Source organism: Mustelus asterias, chromosome 3 (genome assembly GCF_964213995.1).
Source record: "Mustelus asterias chromosome 3, sMusAst1.hap1.1, whole genome shotgun sequence".
NCBI classification, from domain to species: Eukaryota; Metazoa; Chordata; class Chondrichthyes; order Carcharhiniformes; family Triakidae; genus Mustelus; species Mustelus asterias.
This window is the reverse complement of record NC_135803.1, coordinates 139,089,113-139,110,173: the sequence shown is the minus strand read 5'-3', so window position 1 is coordinate 139,110,173 and position 21,061 is coordinate 139,089,113. Positions and strand designations below refer to the sequence as shown.

Genomic DNA, 21,061 nt, shown 5'->3' with positions numbered 1-21,061 from the left:
AGCCGGGAATCAAACCCGGGTCCCTGGCGCTGTGAGGCAGCAGCGCTAACCACTGTGCCACCGTGCCGCCTCATTAACAATTTTATTGGTTCATTCATATTATTCAGGCTGATATTCATTGTGCATTATTACTAACGAATGTCGTGATGTGTTTCGTCTGAAGATTTCCTGCTCATTTAAGAAAGGAGTCTGCACATTTTCCCTGTGTCTGCGTGGGTTTCCTCCGGGTGCTCCAGTTTCCTCCCACAGTCCAAAGATGCGCGGGTTAGGTGGATTGGCCATGCTAAATTGCCCCTTAGTGTCAGGGGGACTAGCTAGGGTAAATGCATGGGGTTATGGGAGTAGGGCTTGGGTGGGATTGTTGTCGGTGCTGACTCGATGGGCCGAATGGCCTCCTTCTGCACTGTAGGGATTCCATGATAAGTCAAGAACCCGAGGGAGAAACCCTATCAGAAGACTGCTTAAAAATGAGAATCTCGAGCAAAAACAAGCTATCTGCAGAATGCGTCTATAAACCTGGAATAACAGAGCAGCGATATCTCGGGTTGCTGTCATTCAATTCTGTTCAGTGGTAGCAGGCCTGGGACCTTCCCACTGTCCCTGGAGCAAAGAACTCTTTTACTTTTAATGGCATGTCAGTCAGCGTAATTTTCTGCCAGTGAAATAAATATTGTGGCAGTGCTAGTCACCATTGTATTCTGTACACTCAAGGACAAACCAAGGACGTTGTAAGAAGCTGCCTGCTTGCATGCAGGATTTGCAGTTCCATTACACAATATTCATTGGCCTTCAAGCTCAATTGACTTATGTAAAACAGAATAATATTCCGTCAGCTCGAGAAACCGGGCAAAGGGAATTTCTTTTTATTCAAAATGTTTTTATTCACGGTGCTGGGCTGGATTCATCGTCATAATCCCTCCTGACGTTGGAAGGACAACAGCAGAGGATAATGCAAGATCTGGGGTTGAAGCCGACTGCTGCATTGCTACTGCGAACTGGATTTCCCTTCCCTTCCCTTCTGCTGCGACCACTGTTTCCTCATCTGCAGTCTTGGGGGTGGGGGGGAGCAGGGCTGAGGTGTCAGCGCCTCCCATTTGTGCCAACCCCAATTAAAACTGCTTTGAATGACCAGCTTGGGCGTCAATGGGAAATGTCCCCAGGGAAGGGATGGAGAAACAGTGTAGACGATGAGAGGTTGTTTCCGCTGCCCCCCGTCCTCCTTGTGGGAGAGTCTAGGACCAGAAAGCATAGTGAGGCGTCACCCCATGTAAGACAGAGACGAGGAGGAATTTCTTCTCTCAGAGGGTAGCGCATCTGTGGAATTCTTTAAAGTTTATTTGTTAGTGTCACAAATAGGCTTACGTTAACACTGCAATGAAGTTATTGTGAAAATCCCCTAGCCGCCACACTGCGGCGCCTGTTCGGGTACACTGAGGGAGAATTTAGCATCGTCAATGCGCCTAACCATCATGTCTTTCGGACTGTGGGAGGAAATCGGAGCACCCGGTGGAAACACATGCAGACACGGGGAGAACGTGCAACTCCACACAGACAGTCACCGAAGCTGGGAATTGAACCCGGGTCCCTGACGCTGTGAGGCAGCAGTGTTAAACACTGTGCCACCGTGCCACCCCTTTGCTGCAGAGAGCTGTAGAGGCTGGGTGGGTAAATACATTCAAAGGTGAAATAGATATATTTTTGATCAATGAGGGAGTCAAGCGCTATGGGGATCAGGTGGGAAAGTGGAATTGAGAATTATCGTATCAGATCAGCCATGACCTCATTGAATGGAAAGAGATAGCGAATCTGGTGAACTGCTACGACGACAATTATCTCTCCCTCAATGTCAACAAAACAAAGGAGATAGTCATCGACTTCAGGAAGCGTAGTGGAGGACATGCCCCTGTCTACATTAATGGGGACGAAGGAGAAATGATCGAGAGCTTCAAGTTTTTAGGTGTTCAAATCACCAATAACCTATCCTGGTCCCCCCATGCTGACACTATAGTAAAGAAATCCCACCAACACCTCTAGTTTCTCAGAAGACTAAAGAAATTTGGCATGTCCACTACGACTCTCACCAACTTTTACAGGTGCGCCACAGAAAGCATTCTTTCTGGTTGTTTCACAGCTTGGTATGGCTCCTGCTCTGACCAAGAACGCAAGAAACTACAAAGGGTCGTGAGCGAAGCTCAGTCCATCCCTCAAACCAACCTCCCACTGACTTCCAGCTGTCTCAGAAAAACATAATTAAGGACCCCACGCACTCTATTCCACCTTCTTCCATTGGGGAAAAGACACAAAATCTGAGGACATGTACCAATTGACTCAAGGGCAGCTTCTTCCCTGCTGCCATCAGACTTTTGAATGGACCTACCTTGCATTAAGTTGGCCTTCCTCTACACCCTAGCTATGACTGTAACGCTACATTCTGCACCCTGTCCTTTCCTTCTCTATATACGGTATGTTTTGTCCGTATAGCACACAAGAAACAATACTTTTCATCCCAATAGATGTGACACAATAAGAAATCAAATCAAATAGAATCAAACAATGGTGAGCAGAGTAGATGGGCCAAATGGCCACCTTCTGCTCCTATATCTTAACACTGGAAGATTCCTCTCCCTCCAACTTTGCTCTTACCTCTGGAGGCCTTGGTCTCCATTGCATCCTTCAATGGTGCTCTTCCACTGATCTTTGGACTCTACTGCTCCATTAAGTGCCCACTTTGACACCACTGGGATTGTACAATGAGGCATTGCCTGCCTCCCTCTCTACCAACCAAGGGATGTTGGTCAACTTTGGGAAAGAGGTAGGCGATGGGTGGAAGTCTCGCCATGCTGCTACTGTTCACTGCAGGAGAATTTAGTCCATTTTCTTTTTCCTCCAATGACAAAAAGGAGTGACAATGTTTGTTAGCATATCTGCTGTTGTTTATGCTCACAGTTGTATTTTTGTGGCCTTTATGACTGTTTCTCTCAAGGTGTTGCACCTTAATGAATTCCTGGCATTTCTTGCTACTTGTAAATAATTTCTGAATGAGGCTGGTGATAAATGGGGCTTTAAAATGCTCCTTTAAGCACTCTGAGATGATTTATGATGTTAAGAATGCAAGTTGTATCAATCTGTGGCTGCGATATCTTTCAGCAGAACCGGGGCACAGATGGTGGCAAGTGGTGCCCAATATTCCAAACATGAGCTGGCAGTTTCTCACTGCCATCATTTGGATTCAAATGCCTTTGGACAGAAGTAACCCTTGGCAATACTAAAGTGTGCTAATTTAGAAGGGATGATTGCCTAGGGAGCACTGGTCTATCAAGCAGCAAACTGTCCCACTGTAAGGCTCATCTGTGACTAATGTAAAAATAAAGAGGGAGTGTATGGTGAGTAACTGTTAGTAAGAGGAAAGAGTAGTTTGGCAGAGTTGCACATCAACGCATCCAACCAATTCGGTTTTCCATTAAATTTTGTTTTGTTCATTTGTGGGTCATGTGTGTCGCTGGCTGGCCAGCATTTATTGCCCATCCCTAGTTGCACTTTAACTGAGCGGCTCGCGAGGCCATTTCAGAGGGTGGTTGAGAGTCAACCACATTGCTGTGGCTCTGGAGTCACATGTAGGCCAGACCAGGAAAGGACGGCAGATTTCCTTCCCTAAAAGACATGAGTGAACCAGATAGGTTTTTCCGACAATCGACAATGGTTTCACGGTCATCCGTAGACTCTTAATTCCAGATATTTTTTTTATTGAATCCAAATTCTACCATTGGGGTGGCATGGTGGTAGAGTGGTTAGCACTGCTGCCTCACAGAGTCAGGGAGCCGGGTTCGATTCCCAGCTTGTTTCACTGTCTGTGTGGAGTTTGCACATTCTCCCCGTGTCTGCGTGTGTTTCCTCCGAGTGCTCCAGTTTCCTGCCCCAGTCCAAAGATGTGTGAGTGGATTAGGTGGATTGGCCATGTAAATTTCCCCTTGGTGTCAGGGAGACTAGCTGGGGTTGGGTTATGGGGATAGGGCCTGAAAGGGATTGTGGTCAGTGCAGACTTGATAGGCCGAATGGCCTCCTTCTGCACTGTAGGATTCTATGATTCTATCTGAACTCGGATCCCCAGAATATTAGCTCAGTTTCTGGATTAATAGTCTAATGGTAATACCGCTGGTCCATCCATTGCCTCCCCTATGATCACAGATATAATGTCCCAGGATGGGAATATTCAGAGATCAACTCCTTTGTACCATTGAAAAATGCAAAGCAGAAAACCAGGTCACATCATCTCAGGACCATGGCTGTGGAAATCTGATTAATATTCTTCCTGCTGTCCATCTACCATCAGGTTGACAGTTTTGCTATTGTATCGGAGAGCAATGGCGTAGAAAAAAAGTAATTAAATTCAAGTTGGTCACAAAGAAAAGGTTTGACATGAAATCTTTATAACAGCTAGTATAAGAAGTTTTCCTTTTACTGGCAGCACTATGAAGAATCCTGCAGTGTGTGCACAATGTGTGATCTTGGCTTACTTGAATACTCTATTATTAGAAGTCAAATTCTGCCATGATTTTTTAGTAATAGCAATTTCACTTTCCCATTTTGTGAGGACATTAAGAGGTCTAACACAGACCTAGAAATAGACTCTGAAGCAAAAAAGTCCATGTTCTGAATTATATGTCCAAATGTTCACAATGGCTGTGAAACTGGATCTGTGGTATGTGCAAGAGCTTTTGTTCGAAGAACCATCACAGCGTTAACTTAGGTAAATAATCTACCTTTCTACAATACCCAACGAGCAACTTGAGAAGTAAATGACCTTTTAGTTTAGGTAATGCTAACGGGTTTCTTCCCTGTTTCCAAATGACAAATGCTGATAATGAAACAGAAGATGGTGGCTCTTTAGGTGCAATACATCAAATCTAATTACTAGACTATGTTAACCTGACATGTCATTGTTATTATACCAGTGCTAACATGTTACTGCAGATGAATTTGTAACCCTAGACAATAAATAAGGACAATGTCCTTTTTAATTCGTGAAAAGATTTTTGTGGCATTATTTTGCTTAAGTGGAGTACTCGGTTCCGATTCTAAGTGATCTCAATTCTATATGAGGTTCAACAGTGCATTAAGTAATGGAATGGGGCAGGTGATAAATTAATCAGTGGTATTTTAATTAGTGCTTTCTCATTGTTTTTATTCATTCATGGGATGAGTGTATCGTTGGCTAGGCTCATCCTTAACTGCCTTTGAGAAGATGATGGTGAGCTGCCATCTTGAACCACTACCGTCCATGTGGTGTAGGTCCACCCACAGTGCTGTTAGGGAGGGAGTTCCAGGATTATGACCCAGTGGCAGTAAAAAAAGCAATAAAACTTCAAGTTAGGTTGGTGTGCGGCTTGAAAGGGAACGATCGGCTGGCGCTGTTCCCATCCATCTGCTGCCATTGTCCTGCCAGGTGGTAGATCTTCATCGAATCCCTACAGTACAGAATGAGGTCATTTGGCCCATCGAGTCTGCACCAACCACAATCCCACCCAGGCCCTATTCCCATGACCCCACATATAATCCCCTGACACCAGGGTCAATTTACCATGGCCAATCCACCTAACCACCATTTTTGGACTGTGGGAGGAAACAGGAGCACCCAGAGGAAACCCACGCAGACACGGGGAGAAAGTGCAAAATCCACACAGACAATGACCCAAGCCAGGAATCGAACCACTGTTCCACTATGCCGCCCTTAGAGTTTGCGGTTTTGGAAGGTGCTGTTTAAAGAGGCTTTGAGTCACTGCAGTGCATCTTGTAGATGATACATACTGCTACTACTGTGTATCAGTGATGGAAGGAGTGAATGTTTGTGGAAGGGGTGCCAATCAAGAGGGCTGCTTTGTCCTGGATGGTGTTGAGCTTTTTGTGTGTAGATGGAGCTGCACCCATCCAGGCCATCTGAGTGGCCGTGGTGGAACTCAAACTGATCATTGGTGAACAGGTTATTGCTGAGTAAGTGACACTTGATAGTGCTGTCAGTGACAACTTCCACCACTTTGGAGATGTTGGAGAATCGACTAATGCCGCAATAATTGAATTTGTCCCATTCTTTGTGGATGAGACTTGGCTGAGCAATATTTCACATTGTCAGGTAGAGGTTGAAGCTATATTGGAACAACTTGGCTAAGAGTGTGGCTATTTCTGGAGCACAGATCTTCACTACGACAGCTGGGATGTGGTCAGGGCCCAACGTTTTTTGTCTTTGGTACCTTCAGCCATTTCTTGACATCCTGCGAAGTGAATCGAATTGGCTAAAGACATATTTTTGATGCTGGGGTCCTTGAGAAGGTCAATATGAATCATCCCCTTCTGGCTGAAGGTGTTTCCAAATGCTTCAGCTTTATCTTTTGCCCTGATCTGCTGGGCTTCCCCGTCAATGACATTGGGGATTCTTTGGAGTCTACTCCTGTGACTGGTTGTTTAATTTACCTCAGACATTCATGACTGGATGTGGCAGGACTGCAAAACTTTTATCTGATCTGTTGATTGTGGGATTGCTAAACTCTGTCCGCTGCATGCTGCGTCTGCTGTTTGGTATCCCATTTAATTCTGTGTTGTAGCTTCACCAGGTTGGCATCTCTTTTTGGTGCCTGATGCTGCTCCTGCCATGCTCTCCTGCACTCCTCATTGAACCAGGACTGGTCCCCTGACTTGATGGGAATAGTAGAGTGAGGATATGCTGGAACATTGGCGGCTCAAACCACCACCCACCCAACTGGCCGACTCCCCCACCCTGGGAGGCCAGTTGAGCCATTTAATTGAAGATGAAACCTGGTGGCCTCTCAGTGGGCTCCACAGCACTTCCATGATCCATGGACTCACAGAATCCCTGCAGTGCAGCAGGAGGCCATTTGGCTCACCATGCCCACACCGACAACAATCCCACCCAAGGCCTATCCCTGTAACCCCACTATTTAACTTGCTAGATCCCTAACACTAAGGGGCAATTTACCATGGCCGATCTACCTAACCAGCACAGCTTTGGACTGTGGGAGGAAACCCACGCAGACACATGGAGAAAGTGCAAACTCCAAGCAGAAGGTCACCCAAAGCCAGAATTGAACCTGGGTCCCTAACGCTGTGAGGCAGCAATGCTAACCACTGTGCCACCATAAGGTGAGGAGGCTCCATGGCAGCAATGGTGCTCCATAACCCCTGCTCACCAAGACCTGCCTACTCCCAACCTATCTAAACTTCCTTAGAGGGCATCTGGCCTTTGGAGCCCTCTCTCCCTGCACTTGCAGCCTTAGAGGTGGCGCTGCTGAGCTGCTAGCCCTCTGATTGGGGCAGTCCGTTTTGGGAGTTGTCTGGCATCCTCCGGAGACACCCGGTGGAGGTCTCTTAATTGGCCACCAGTGACAATATGTTGCCTGGGTCCCACCGTCCACTGAAACAGGACTACTTTCCGTTCTGGTTCTGAGGCTTCTGCCTTCTCAACTAAATTCCACCCAGCATCGAAGTATATTTGCTGTTAGTCTGCAGGTATGTTTTTAAGATATAGTTTTACCTTTTACTGAAGGATACGTCATGCCTTGTACATTCTTTCTGTGCATTAGTGACCTGATTTAAGCTCCACATTAATGAGGCCAGCCTCCAATAACGCGTGAATCCCAAAAGCCTCTCAGCTCCTTTCATGATTAATGAGAAATTGCAAAGGACGTTGAGTTATTATGTATGCGCTAGCTGTGTTCAGCATCTTGCTGCATTGCAGCTAAAGAAAAGATGAATCCGGCTCTTGAGGCTGCAGTGTCTCACTTTTCCAACGTGCAGGCATGACCTAAGGAACCTATGGGAAGATTTCCTTCTTTGGTCCACCTATCTTGTGGGAAGAAAATATATAAATTGCCCTCTTGGAGTCAATCTCTGTAACACACAGAGGTGGCTGATGACCTCATTGAGGTTAGTAACAGTGATTAGTATGAATTTAAGAGGAGAATGCAGAATTCGGAGGCCCCTTGGTGAACTGTGCCTTACAGATCTCCATGCCCTTGGGTGGAAGAAAGGTGAACTGCTTTCAGTTTGCAAAGAAGTGCTTTCAAGGTCAGCATGGATGTGCATAGAGTTTGAATAAAATGGTTTGTTATTCTGTGGTGTAGGTGACTTAACAGCACAACTGATAGCATTCCAAACATTACTCGGAGCAGTGAACCTCCTATTGTCTGTACCCCATTGTTTTCAGAGTCGCACTTGCTCTCTCTGTGGTATGAGGACAACAGAGTGGAGGGACAATCATTTAAAAATAAATGAAAATTGCTATGGAGCAGCATTTCATCCTGTCCACTTTTACAGCATGGCTTAAGGGCTGATTTTGTGGATGTGCAGAGACCGAGGCAACTTCCTTTACATGTTTAATTGGGGTTGGCTAATGTGGCACACCACCATTTTGCAATCCATTCAAGTGATCCAGAAAAGGGAATTCCAGTGGACTCAGAGGCAGCAGGGCATTTGTGATGTCTACTGATTTAGGGTGGAATTTAGGGCTTGCCCAGTCCCACCTGAGGTCAATGGACCTTTGCATGGTCCGTGTCCCGCCCACTACAATTCCCGTGGCGGGCTGGATGGTAGAATTCCACTCTTAGTGTTTCAAGCTTTTTGAAGGCACTTCTTGTAATTTTACCAGTATTACTTAATTCTTGGACTTTGACATCTGTGAGCAGTCTTTTTTTATTTATATGTTGTTTCATGGGATGTGGGCATCGCTGGCTGGGCATCGCTGCCCATCCCTCATTGCCCTTGAGTGGGGGCATTTAAGAGTCAACCACATTGCTGTGGATGTGGAGTCACATGTTGGCCAGACCAGGTAAGGACAGCAGATTTCCTTCCCTAAAGAGCATTAGTGAACCAGATGGGTTTTTACGACAATCAACAATGGTTTTATCATTAGACTTTTAACTCCACCAGCTGCAGTGATGGGATTCGAACCTGGGTCCCCAGAGCATTAACCTGGACCTCTGGATTACTGGTCTAGTGACAAGACCACCACGCCACTGCCTCCCCTTTCACCTTAGCTCTCAGTTTGCCAATATAGGTACTTTAGTTTGAGATGTCTTTTAAGGCTTCTCAGCAACTTCCTGAATTTTTATATCACCACCCTTCTCTTTCAATTGAGTGATGTTAGCAATTGTACCTTTAAGTTTTTTTAAAAATCATGCTCTCTGTGGTTGTGAGCAGATATTTTAATTTTTTTTCTCATTGTTGCCAGGCTGGCTGGAGATCTCCTTTTACTGCTCCTTCAGTGGTTTAAAATGGGGTTTGTTTATTTTTTTGACTGGAATGTTTCATGACCCTGCATTGTTAGGAGGAAGGTCATGTGTTTTTTTTCCTGATGAATTTAAGGTTTCATTTTCATTGGGTGGCACGGTGATTAGCACTGCTACCTCACAACTCCAGGGCCTGGGTTCGATTCCCTGCTTGGGTCACTGTCTGTGTGGAGTTTGCACATTTTCCCCGTGTCTGCGTGGGTTTCCTTTGGATCCCACCAACAGTCCAACGTTGTGTGAATTAGGTGCTTTGGCCATGCTAAATTACCCCTTTGTGTCTTGAGATGCATAGGTTAGAGGGATTAGCAGGGCAAATATGTGGAGTTACGGGAATAGGGCCGAGGTGGGATTGTTGTCAATGCAGAATTGAAGGGCCAAATGGCCTCCTTCTGCACTGTAGAAATTCTATGGTTCCATTTTCTGTTTTGGCTGGCAGCAGATTAGTTTTAGAAGGGACATCAAGTTGAAAAGAAGTGTTTCTCTCTCTCCCTGGTTTTGGAAATTCTGCTGGTGAGCTGAAAGCAAAGCTTCTAGCCTTCCTAAAGTAGAAAATCTGCTGTTGGTGGCTTGACCAGAATCTCTCCCTGGTGTTCTGGGAAGCTGTTCTGACTTCAAACAAGAAGCCTTGCTTTCAGGCAACCAGCAGAACTTCCAAAACCAGGGAGGGAGAGAAACACTTCTTGCCTTCCTGACATAGAAAATGTGCTGTTGGTGGCTTGACCAGAATCTCTCCCTGGTGTGCTGGGAAGCTGTTCTGACTTCAAACATTTCTGAGTTGTGCAGAGGGCTGAGAAGTCAGGATTTTCAATTCTCCAACCAAAGGACTCAATTCCAATGTGACGTGAGTATTAGTCTTTGCTGTGTTAATCCTGTGGAAAGGGTTTTTTGTCCAAAGGACGTTTAGTTTGAATGGAACATTTTAGATATTCGGATTTTTGCACAGTGTGTGCAGGAGGGTTTCCTGACACAATATGTGGATAGGCCGACAAGAGGTGGGGCCTCATTGGACTTGGTACTGGGTAATGAACTGGGCCAAGTGTTAGATTTGTTTGTGGGAGAGCACTTTGGAGATAGTGACCACAATTCGGTGTCTTTCATTATTGCAATGGAGAGGGATAGGGGCATACGGCAGGGCAATGTTTATAATTGGGGGAGGGGTAATTATGATGCGATTAGGCAAGAATTAGGGGGCATAAGATGGGAACAGAAACTGTCAGGGAAAGGCACAAATGAAAAGTGGAGCTTGTTCAAGGAACAAATACTGCGTGTCCTTAGGGATGGGATTTACGACCATTTAGAAAGATGCGGATTAATCCGAGATAGTCAGCACGGATTCGTGAAGGGCAAGTCGTGCCTCACAAATTTGATAGAATTTTTTGAGGAGGTAACTAAGTGTGTTGATGAAGGTAGGGCAGTTGATGTCATATACATGGATTTTAGTAAGGCATTTGATAAGGTCCCCCATGGTCGGCTTATGATGAAACTGAGGAGGTGTGGGATAGAGGGAAAGTTGGCCGATTGGATAGGTAACTGGCTGTCTGATCGAAGACAGAGGGTGGTGGTGGATGGAAAATTTTCGGATTGGAGGCAGGTTGCTAGCAGAGTGCCACAGGGATCAGTGCTTGGTCCTCTGCTCTTTGTGATTTTTATTAATGACTTAGAGGAGGGGGCTGAAGGGTGGATCAGTAAATTTGCTGATGACACCAAGATTGGTGGAGTAGTGGATGAGGTGGAGGGCTGTTGTAGGCTGCAAAGAGACATAGATAGGATGCAAAGCTGGGCTGAAAAATGGCAAATGGAGTTTAACCCTGATAAATGTGAGGTGATTCATTTTGGTAGGACAAATTTAAATGTGGATTACAGGGTCAAAGGTAGGGTTCTGAAGACTGTGGAGGAACAGAGAGATCTTGGGGTCCATATCCACAGATCTCTAAAGGTTGCCACTCAAGTGGATAGAGCTGTGAAGAAGGCCTATAGTGTGTTAGCTTTTATTAACAGGGGGTTGGAGTTTAAGAGCCGTGGGGTTATGCTGCAACTGTACAGGACCTTGGTGAGACCACATTTGGAATATTGTGTGCAGTTCTGGTCACCTCACTATAGGAAGGATGTGGAAGCGCTGGAAGGAGTGCAGAGGAGATTTACCAGGATGCTGCCTGGTTTGGAGGGTAGGTCATATGAGGAAAGGTTGAGGGAGCTAGGGCTGTTCTCTCTGGAGCGGAGGAGGCTGAGGGGAGACTTAATAGAGGTGTATAAAATGATGAAGGGGATAGATAGAGTGAACGTTCAAAGACTATTTCCTCGGGTGGATGGAGCTATTACAAGGGGGCATAGCTATAGGGTTCGTGGTGGGAGATACAGGACGGATATCAGAGGTAGGTTCTTTACGCAGAGAGTGGTTGGGGTGTGGAATGGACTGCCTGCAGTGATAGTGGAGTCAGACACTTTAGAAACATTTAAGCGGTTATTGGATAGGCACATGGAGCACACCAGGATGATAGGGAGTGGGATAGCTTGATCTTGGTTTCAGATAAAGCTCGGCACAACATCGTGGGCCGAAGGGCCTGTTCTGTGCTGTACTGTTCTATGTTCTATAGGTATGTCCCTGTCAGGCAGGGAGGAAATGGCCGAGTGAGGGAACCATGGTTCACAAAAGAGGTTGAATGTCTTGTCAAGAGGAAAAATGAAGCGTATGTAAGGATGAGAAAACAAGGTTCAGTTGGGTCATTTGAGGGTTATAAGGTAGCAAGGAATGAGCTAAAAAAAGGGCTTAGGAGAGCTAGGAGGGGGCATGAGAAGTCCTTGGTGGGTCAGATCAAGGAAAACCCCAAGGCTTTTTAGTCTTATATGAGAAATAAAAGAATGACCAGGGTGAGGTTAGGGCTGTCAAGCATAGTAGTGGGAACTTGTGCATGGAGTCAGAAGAGATAGGAGAGACGATGAATGAATACTTTTCTTCAGTGTTCACCAAGGAGAGGGACCATGTTTTTGAGGATGAGAGTGTGATATAGACTGATAGGCTGGAGGAGATAGATGTTCTGAGGGAAGATGTATTAGCAATTTTGAAAAACCTGAGGGTCAATAAGTTCACTGGGCCAGATGGAATATATCCTAGGATTCTTTGGGAGGCAAGGGATGAGATTGCAGAGCCTTTGGCTTTGATCTTTGGGTCCTCACTGTCGACAGGGATAGTGCCAGAGGACTGAAGAGTGGAGAATGTTGTTCCTCTGTTCAAGAAAGGAAATAGGAATGACCCTGGTAATTATAGGCCAGTTAGTCTTACTTCGGTGGTCAGTACGTTAATGGAAAAGGTCCTGACGGATAGGATTTATGACCATTTGGAAAGATGCAGCTTAATCCGGGATAGTCAACACGGATTCGTGAAGGGTAACTCTTGCCTCACAAATTTGATTGAATTCTTTGAGGAGGTAACTAAGTGTGTAGATGAAGGTAGAGCAGTTGATGTCGTATACATGGATTTTAGTAAGGCGTTTGATAAAGTTCCCCATGGTCGGCTCATGAAGAAAGTACGGAGGTGTGGGATAGAGGGAAATTTGGCCAATTGGATAAGTAACTGGCTGTCTCATAGAAGACAGAGGGTGGTGGTGGATGGAAAATTTTCAGACTGGAGACCAGTTACCAGCGGTGTACCACAGGGATCAGTGCTGGATCCTCTCCTACTTGTGATTTTTATCAATGACTTTGAGGAGTGGGCTGAAGGGTAGATCAGTTAATTTGCTGATGACATCAAGATTGGTGGAGTAGTGGATGAGGTGGAGGGCTGTTGTAGGCTGCAAAGAAACATTGATAGGATGCAGAGGTGGGCCGAAAAATGGCAGATGGAGTTTAACCCTGATAAGTGCAAGGCGATTCATTTTGGTAGGACAAATTTGAATGTGGATTACAGGGTCAACAGCAGGGTTCTGAGGAATGTGGAGGAACAGAAAGATCTTGGGGTTCATATCCACAGATCTCTGAAGGTTGCCACTCAAGTGGATAGAGCCGAGAAGAAGGCCTATAGTGTGTTAGCGTTTATTAACAGGGGGTTTGAGTTTAAGAGCCGTGGGGTTATGCTGCAACTGCACAGGACCTTGGTGAGACCACATTTGGAATATTGTGTGCAGTTCTGGTCACCTCACTATAAGAAGGATGTGGAAGCATTGGAGAGAGTGCAGAGGAGATTTACCAGGATGCTGCCTGGTTTGGAGGGTAGGTCTTATGAGGAAAGGTTGAGGGAGCTAGGGCTTTTCTCTTTCGAACGGAGGAGGATGAGAGGCGACTTAATAGAGGTTTATATGATGAGGGGGATAGATAGAGTGGACGTTCAGAGACTATTTCCTCGGGTGGATGTAGCTGTTACTAGGGGGCATAACTATAAGGTTCATGGTGGGAGATATAGAAGGGATGTCCGAGGTAGGTTCTTTACTCCGAGAGTGGTTGGGGTGTGGAATGGACTGCCTGCTGTGATAGTGGAGTCAGACACTTTAGGAACTTTCAAGCGGTTATTGGATAGGCACATGGAACACACCAGAATGATAGGGAGTGGGATAGCTTGAACTTGGCTTCGGACAAAGCTCAGCACAACATTGTGGGCCGAAGGGCCTGTACTGTGCTGTACTGTTCTATGTTCTATATATTTGTTAAGGGTTATACATTATCGTAGTTGTTTTGTTTTTGTTAGTAATTGATAAAAGTTATTGCTAATTTTCTTACCAAACATGTTAACTATATTCTGAAATAAACTTTGTTTGATAAAAGTTCCCAAGTGGGGAATTTAATGCCATGTGTTAGGTCTAGTTACAGCTGAAGATATTTAACTGTTCTTTTGAGCTTTCTTGAGAATTCGGCATGCCCACAACGACCCTTATCAATTTTTGCAGATGCACCATAGAAACCATTCTTTCTGATTGTATCTCAGCTTGACATGGCTCCTGCTCTGACCAATACTGCAAGAAACTACAATGGGTTGTGAACGTAGCCCAATCCATCACGCAAACCAGCCTCCCATCCATTGACTCCCTTTACACTTCCCGCTGCCTTGGCAAAGCAGCCAGCATAATCAAGGACCCCACACACCCCAGAGATACTCTCTTCCACCTTCCTCCGTCGGGGAAAAGATCCAAAAGTCTGAGATCACATACCAACCGACTCAAGAACAGCTTCTTCCCTGCTGCCACCAGACTTTTGAATAGACCTAGCTTATATTAAGTTGATCTTTCTCTACACCCTAGCTATGAGACTGTATTCACTGTATTCAGTGTATGTACACTGTATTCTGCACCCCTCCCCTTTCCTTCTCCCCTATGTACTCTCGGAACAGTATGCTTTGTCTGTATAGCACGCAAGAAACAATACTTTTCACTGCATCCCAATACATGTGACATAAGAAATTAAATCAAATCAAAATAAATTGTAAACTCTGCTGTCTGAAAGGGAATTTTATGTAAAACTCTGAACATGCTTGATGTAATTTTAGGACTGAAAACATTTGAGCCTTTTTCAATTTAGAGTGGGCCAAGCGAATCAGTTAAACACCACAGAGTCTGTGATCCACCTGACTTCTGATCCAAAAATTTAATAGTGACCTAATACTGAACGAACCATTATTTACTCCACATATGTCTGTTAATGAAGAGGATTTCACAAACATAATTAGACAAAAAGATCTGTGAGAATATTTGAGAGATGCTGATGGAGTCTGTTTTTAATGAGTTATTTCAAAGATTCAATGCAGCATAGAAAATTGCGGCCTGGGGGACTGACTGGAACTGCAGCAGCTTTTCTGAGTTCTTTATAATTGAAATTGCGACACCTTGGGAGAATGAGGAAAATCTGAATATGTTATTTGCTGCCAACTTCGCTTGTAGTGCCCATGGTCTCTGAATCAAACATCATTTACCGAGATATTGTTCCTGTTGTTGTTTCTTTCTATCTCTGTGAAGTGCGATGGGAAATCCTTTTCCTTGTTAAAGTTATCATGTAAAAGCAAATTGTTTGTAATTAGAATTGTAGAATCATAGAATTCCTACAGTGCAGAAGGAGGCCATTCGGCCCATTGAGTCTGCACCTACCACAATCCCACCTAGGCCATATCCCTGTATACCCATGTATTTACCCTGCTAATCCCCCTGACACGAAGGTCAATTTAGCATGGCCAATCAACCAAATCCACACATCTTTGGACTGTGGGAGGAAACTAGAGCACCCGGAGGAAACCCACGCAGACACGGGGAGGACATGCAGACTCCCCACAGACAGTGACCCAAGGCTAGAATTGAACCCAGGTTCCTGGCGCTGTGAGGCAGCAGTGCTAACCACTGTGCCACTCCTTCATGTATCTTTATTTAGTTTTGAATAGAATAGAATCCCTACAGTGCAGAAGGAGGCCATTCAGCCCTTCGAGTCTGCACGATGATAGGGCCTGGGTGGAATTGTTGTTGGTGCAGACTCAATAGGCCAAATGGCTTCCTTCTGCACTGTGGGGGTTCCAAGATCTAAGTAGGCTTACATTAATAGTGCAGTGAAGTTACTGTGAAAATCCCCTAGTTGCCACACTCCCAACAACACTGAGGGAGAATTTAGCACAGCCAATGCACCTATCCAGCACGTCTTTGGGAGGAAACCCACGGGGAGAACGTGCAAACTCGGCACCGACAGTGACCCAAGCCGGGAATCAAACCCAGGTCCCTGGCGCTGTGAGGCAGCAATGCTAACCACTGTGCCACCATGTTGCCCTCCTAATGAATGAATAAATTAAGCCAATCTGCTTCTCACCCCAGCCCTGGGAAAACCCACAGCAACAGGAATGAATTGGGGAGGTTCATCCTGACATGCTGTCCTCCCCTGTATTATCCTGGCTTCTCTTCTCCACATCACTTCTGGAGCCTGTATGAGGCAGGGAGGATGGAACACATTCTATACAGAATTGGGACAGCTTAGTTGATAATTTTTTTCGCCCTTCCTTTTATAATTGGTTTTCAGTTTTAATAAAACCTCCAGTCAAATACTGGCAAATGAGACAAAATAAATCTGCATAAGACCAAAGAAGCATTATTCATTTTCTTTCCCTTTCTCTGTCTCTTAGTGTATTCAGGCCCCCACACAGTTCAGCGATTTCCCTTATAGCTTTGAAGCAACTTATTCCATAAACATATTTATTTTTAAGCTGCTGCCCCTCAAAACAAAAATTATTTTTGTCAAACAAATATATGCAGTCAGATGTTTAAGATTCTGAAGAGGCTTGACATGGTGAACACAGTCCCAGGATAAGTGTCAATGATTTAAGACTGACGTGAGGAGAAGTGTCTTCACTCAGAGGGTTGCGAATCTCTGGAATTTTCTACTCCAGAGGATTGCGGATGCTCTGCTGTTGAGTATATTTAAGTCTGAGATAGACAAATCTTTGGTCTCACGGGGAAGTAAGGAGTTGCGGAAGCATGGCCCTTTTGGGAATGGGGCGGGGGGTGGGGGGGGGGCGCATTTCCAAGGGACACATGCTCGTCGAGGACCTTATGGATCGTCCCAAGGGATGCCGAGCCAATTGGCAGGAGGGCGAACGCCATGGGTTGAGGAGGAACTCGCAGTTGGGGCCAGGGGTTTGAATAGAGCAGTCGCATTGTAATTTAGTCTGAACTTGTTGTATCAATATCATTTGGCAATAAGGCCTTTGTTGATTCAAGCCACATTGAGTTGCCCTCGATCTATTACAGGACTGGACAGGGAAGTCAAGTTGAGACAGAAGACCAGCCATAATCGTATTGAATGGCAGAGCAGGTTTAAGGGATGTCATGGTTAACTCCTGCTCCTATTTCTTATACTCTTATGTTCATTTAAAGCCTGGTTCCTGCAAAACATATATAGATGGCGATGCATTATAGATTGGATTTGAACTGATGGCAGGTACTATACCACAAGTTACTTTGCCATCTGCTTCTAGCAGAATGGGACCTGGCTGATTTTAACGGCACTGGCCTTGTTTAAAATCCACCGATCAACTTCTTAACCGTTCCAGGCACGAAGTCAGCAGGTTCAGAGGATAGATATGGCCCAGTGGCTGCCTGCTGATCGGAGGTAAATGATGCATTTAGCTGCTGGGCCATCCTCCAGTGGATTTGTGATTGGGGAAGGGGAAAGGGCAAGGCCACAGCAGGAAGTGTCTGAGCTATCCTGTGGGCCCACAGAAGCACTTCTCCTGTGCCCACAAGGAAAGTTTTAAAAATAAAATCGATGACATTTATCTTTTGGGTCTCTTTTGCTTCCGACATCCTTAGGGTGGCACCGTGGCACTGTTGCCTTTCAGCGCCAGGGACCCAGGTTCAATTCCAGCCTCGGGTGACTGTGGGAAGTTTGCATGTTCTCCCTGTGTCTACATGGGTTTCCTCTGGGTGCTCTGATTTCCTCCCACAGTCCGAAAGACGTGCTGGTTAGGTGGATTGGCCATATTAAATTCTCCCTCAGTGTACCCGAACAGGTGCCGGAGTGTGGCGACTAGGGGATTTTCACAATAACCTCGTTGCAGTGTTAATGTAAGCCTACTTGCGACACTAATAAATAAACTTTAAACTTCTGAAGGGCAATTAGGGATGGACAATAAATGCGAGTTGGCCTAACCACCGACTCCAACATCCCATGAGCAAATTAAGTTTCTTTTAAAAAAGTATCGCTCACTAAAGTTACAATTCTATTTTTTCTCTACAGGTTTAGCCGGGAATCCTGCAGATCTTGAAAACAGAAGACTAATTTTTGGTAGAAACTTTATACCTCCGAAAAAGCCAAAAACTTTCTTACAGTTAATCTGGGAAGCACTACAAGATGTGACCCTTATCATCCTAGAACTTGCAGCCATTATATCCTTGGGTCTCTCATTTTATCAACCACCTGGAGAGAGAAGTGAAAGTAAGTGAAGTATTTTACTTTAGGCACCTGATCTTGCTTGCTGGTTATATATGTTAAGTATCATACGCAGTTATTGCATTGAATATTAGTTAATAAGATGATGAAAACATTTATTCTTAACTAGATTTGCATGACTGCGTAAATTGCATCCAGATGGGATCTGGTAAAGATCTTTTATTTGAAGAGTTTATTTTGACTCAATGTAGATGAATTTTATGGGCGCATTAATTGTGCTAAAGTGGAAATGAGTTGTGTGTTTTCCAAATGTTCAATGCCAGGCCTGTACGCCATTAAGGATTCTGAAGATTCAGAGTGTACTGATTTTACTACCAAGCTGCTAACAAATGGAAAATTGCATCCTATGTGCTGTTGCTGCCTCTGTCAGGTTGTAGCGTCTGTTATATATCTGTCTGCCGCAGACAGAAGGTAGGTATGATTTTGGGTGATATGTTGTGTGCTCCCTGTTCCCAACCATAGCTTGTGTCTGATTGCAGTGTGGCAGGGCAAGGGGTGTGTAGAGGGTGGGAGAGATGTATTGCCTCTCCTGGGGGGAGGTGGGTTATGTTAGCTGCTGGTTAGTGGAGACAGTGTGAGGGTCACCTTGTCTGGTTGCAACACGGCTGAATGGCAGCAAATCACTGGACCAGCTGGTCTATTTCTCTACGTCTTTTCCTATGTGTGTGCATTTCTGTCAATAGACATATTTTTAAAAAAATCTTACGTCTGTGTGCACCCCTCCGGGCAGAATGTTAGATCTCTGGAGGGCACAGTCGGTGGCAGACGAGGGCACCAGTGACGTGCCAGCTCCCCAATGTGGTGCCACCCCCCCCAAGCTGTTTTAGAAAGGTGGTGTGAACTCTTCGCCAGCAAGCTGCATGAATGCAGTGGTCTGACAGTTCAGTGTGAAAATGAGACACTTGAGAGCCCATTTAAGGGCAGCAAGTGATTATTGATTGCAGACACTTTGACCACGCATAGTCACGATAATGTCCCTGAGTAGGAGGTGCCATCACGGCAGGGAGGCAGCTGCAGAGATAGGTCCGTTTGATGCATTAAAAGGAAATGGCTCAGAGAGCCGCTCAGGCAGTGACACACAGTGGCTGTTGAGTGTGTGCACATCTCATTGAGGTGGCTCTGCAGACACAGGAGCACAGAGGGGTCACCCTACACAAGTATTGCGGGGGAGAGGAGGGTGGCATTGCTTCCGGAGGTGGGAGGCCAATTGTGAGATGGGACTGAGCTATTTGGATATGGAGATGATCAGTGATAAAGAGTGGTTACTCCCACAGCAAGTGCAGACCATTGGTCCTGAGGCAAGCAGTGCTGTTGGATAAGGGAATGGGAGGGAACAAAGGCATTCTGCTCCACTTAAGATACACTAGCAACAAATGAGCTTTTTGAATCAGAGTTCCAGTGGCGCAGAAGGATGTGCTGATCAAAGTAGATGGTAACAGTTGTCTGCTCTGGTGGATGGACACATCTCTCTTCACCAGTTGCATTGCCATCTTCTGCCAGGTGCCATCAAAATTACCATGGCGCTGACCTTCTTTGCTTCTGGCTCCTTCCAAGGAACGATAGCCGACCTTGCTGTTAGCTGCTCATCACAGCATAAGGGAGGTTACATGCCCTGTTTGAGAGGGCATTGGATGACGTTAAGTCCACCACTGATGGGGCCCCAGAGGGCAGTGGGATTTGCCTCCATCGCTGGACTCCCTCTGTTGCAGGGGGTTGTCGACCAGTGAGTTCATCAGGGCATGAGCAGAACATCCAGTAACATTCAGAGTGATTTCTCTGGTGTCCAGTTATTGTGTGACCACCACCAGTGTTTGCTGCAGGTCTGTGCATTCTATCCAGGCAGTTGCCATTACTACTTCATCCATAGGCAACCGCAGGTGCTGTAGCTGTTCATGTCACTGGAGAGACCACTAGGGGATAAAGGGTATCTATCTATTGAAGAATTGGCGGCTGACACCTATATTCTCTCTCGATGGAGGCTCAAAAGTGCTGCAATTGCTTCCATCCTAGTAAAAGAGCCGCCATCAAACAGGCCATTGGACCATCAAGATATGGTTCTGGTACGTTGATCGGTCAAGGGATTCCCTGTAGGGTGTATCAGATTGGGGTGTCTGGCGAGGGTCTTATTGAAGGAGTAACCTACTTCCTTGGAGGAGGTGGGGGAAGCAGGAGGACAAAGTAGTGAAGCAGGGTGACCCAGTCTTTCAAGGATCTCCGAAAAGGTCAATTGGAAGCCTCAAAGCATCAGTCAGGATGGAGGCGAGCCTGAGCTGTGCCGATTCAGCCACATTTATCCTGAGGACTCCTCATCCAGGAAGACAAGTGTCTCAGGATCTCACCTTTCTATGGAAGAGGGTGGAAATCCAACATTGCATGAAAACTTCATCACCAACTGCCTCACTATGGTATCCGACTCATTCATTTGCATCTCTTCCCTACCTTATAATTCAAGTGTTTTTGAGCCATTAATCATTAGATTTACATAAGTCTGGGTGCAGTCATAATTATCTTTACATTGCATTGATTCATTTTAACTGATCGCGCAGTTATTATCATCGTGGGTCTTAGATGTGACAGTGCCAATGCTGGCGTTCTGGCTTGCATGGCTTCCTCTTTCTACTCTGACCCTATGGGGAAGTTAAGAAGGTGGTGATGATAAATTGCCCCTGCCAGCCCCTGTTTCTGCAGAGCTGAAGCTGCCATTACTTTGGCATGAAGGAAGCCAGAAAACTGGCAGCTCCATTACTGTTAGCTGAAGATGTTCAGAGTCCTTCACCCTGTCTTGGACAGATTTGCCTCTTTCCACTGGGTACTCCCCAGTGCTGTCACCCTGGCTGGGTCAAGGGGCTGCCTCCGAC

The 21,061-nt window shown here is 45.7% G+C and overlaps 1 protein-coding gene across 2 annotated transcripts in view; it reads left to right on the top strand.

Annotated features, from left to right (window-relative positions):
• Positions 1 to 21,061, top strand: part of atp2b2 (ATPase plasma membrane Ca2+ transporting 2) — a 396,677-nt gene that overhangs the window by 62,653 nt on the left and 312,963 nt on the right. For both annotated transcript variants that reach the window (XM_078209746.1, XM_078209745.1), the window contains exon 2: positions 17,991 to 18,188. In XM_078209746.1, coding sequence (XP_078065872.1) covers positions 17,991 to 18,188 — 198 coding nt within the window. The remainder of the gene's footprint in view (positions 1 to 17,990; positions 18,189 to 21,061) is intronic.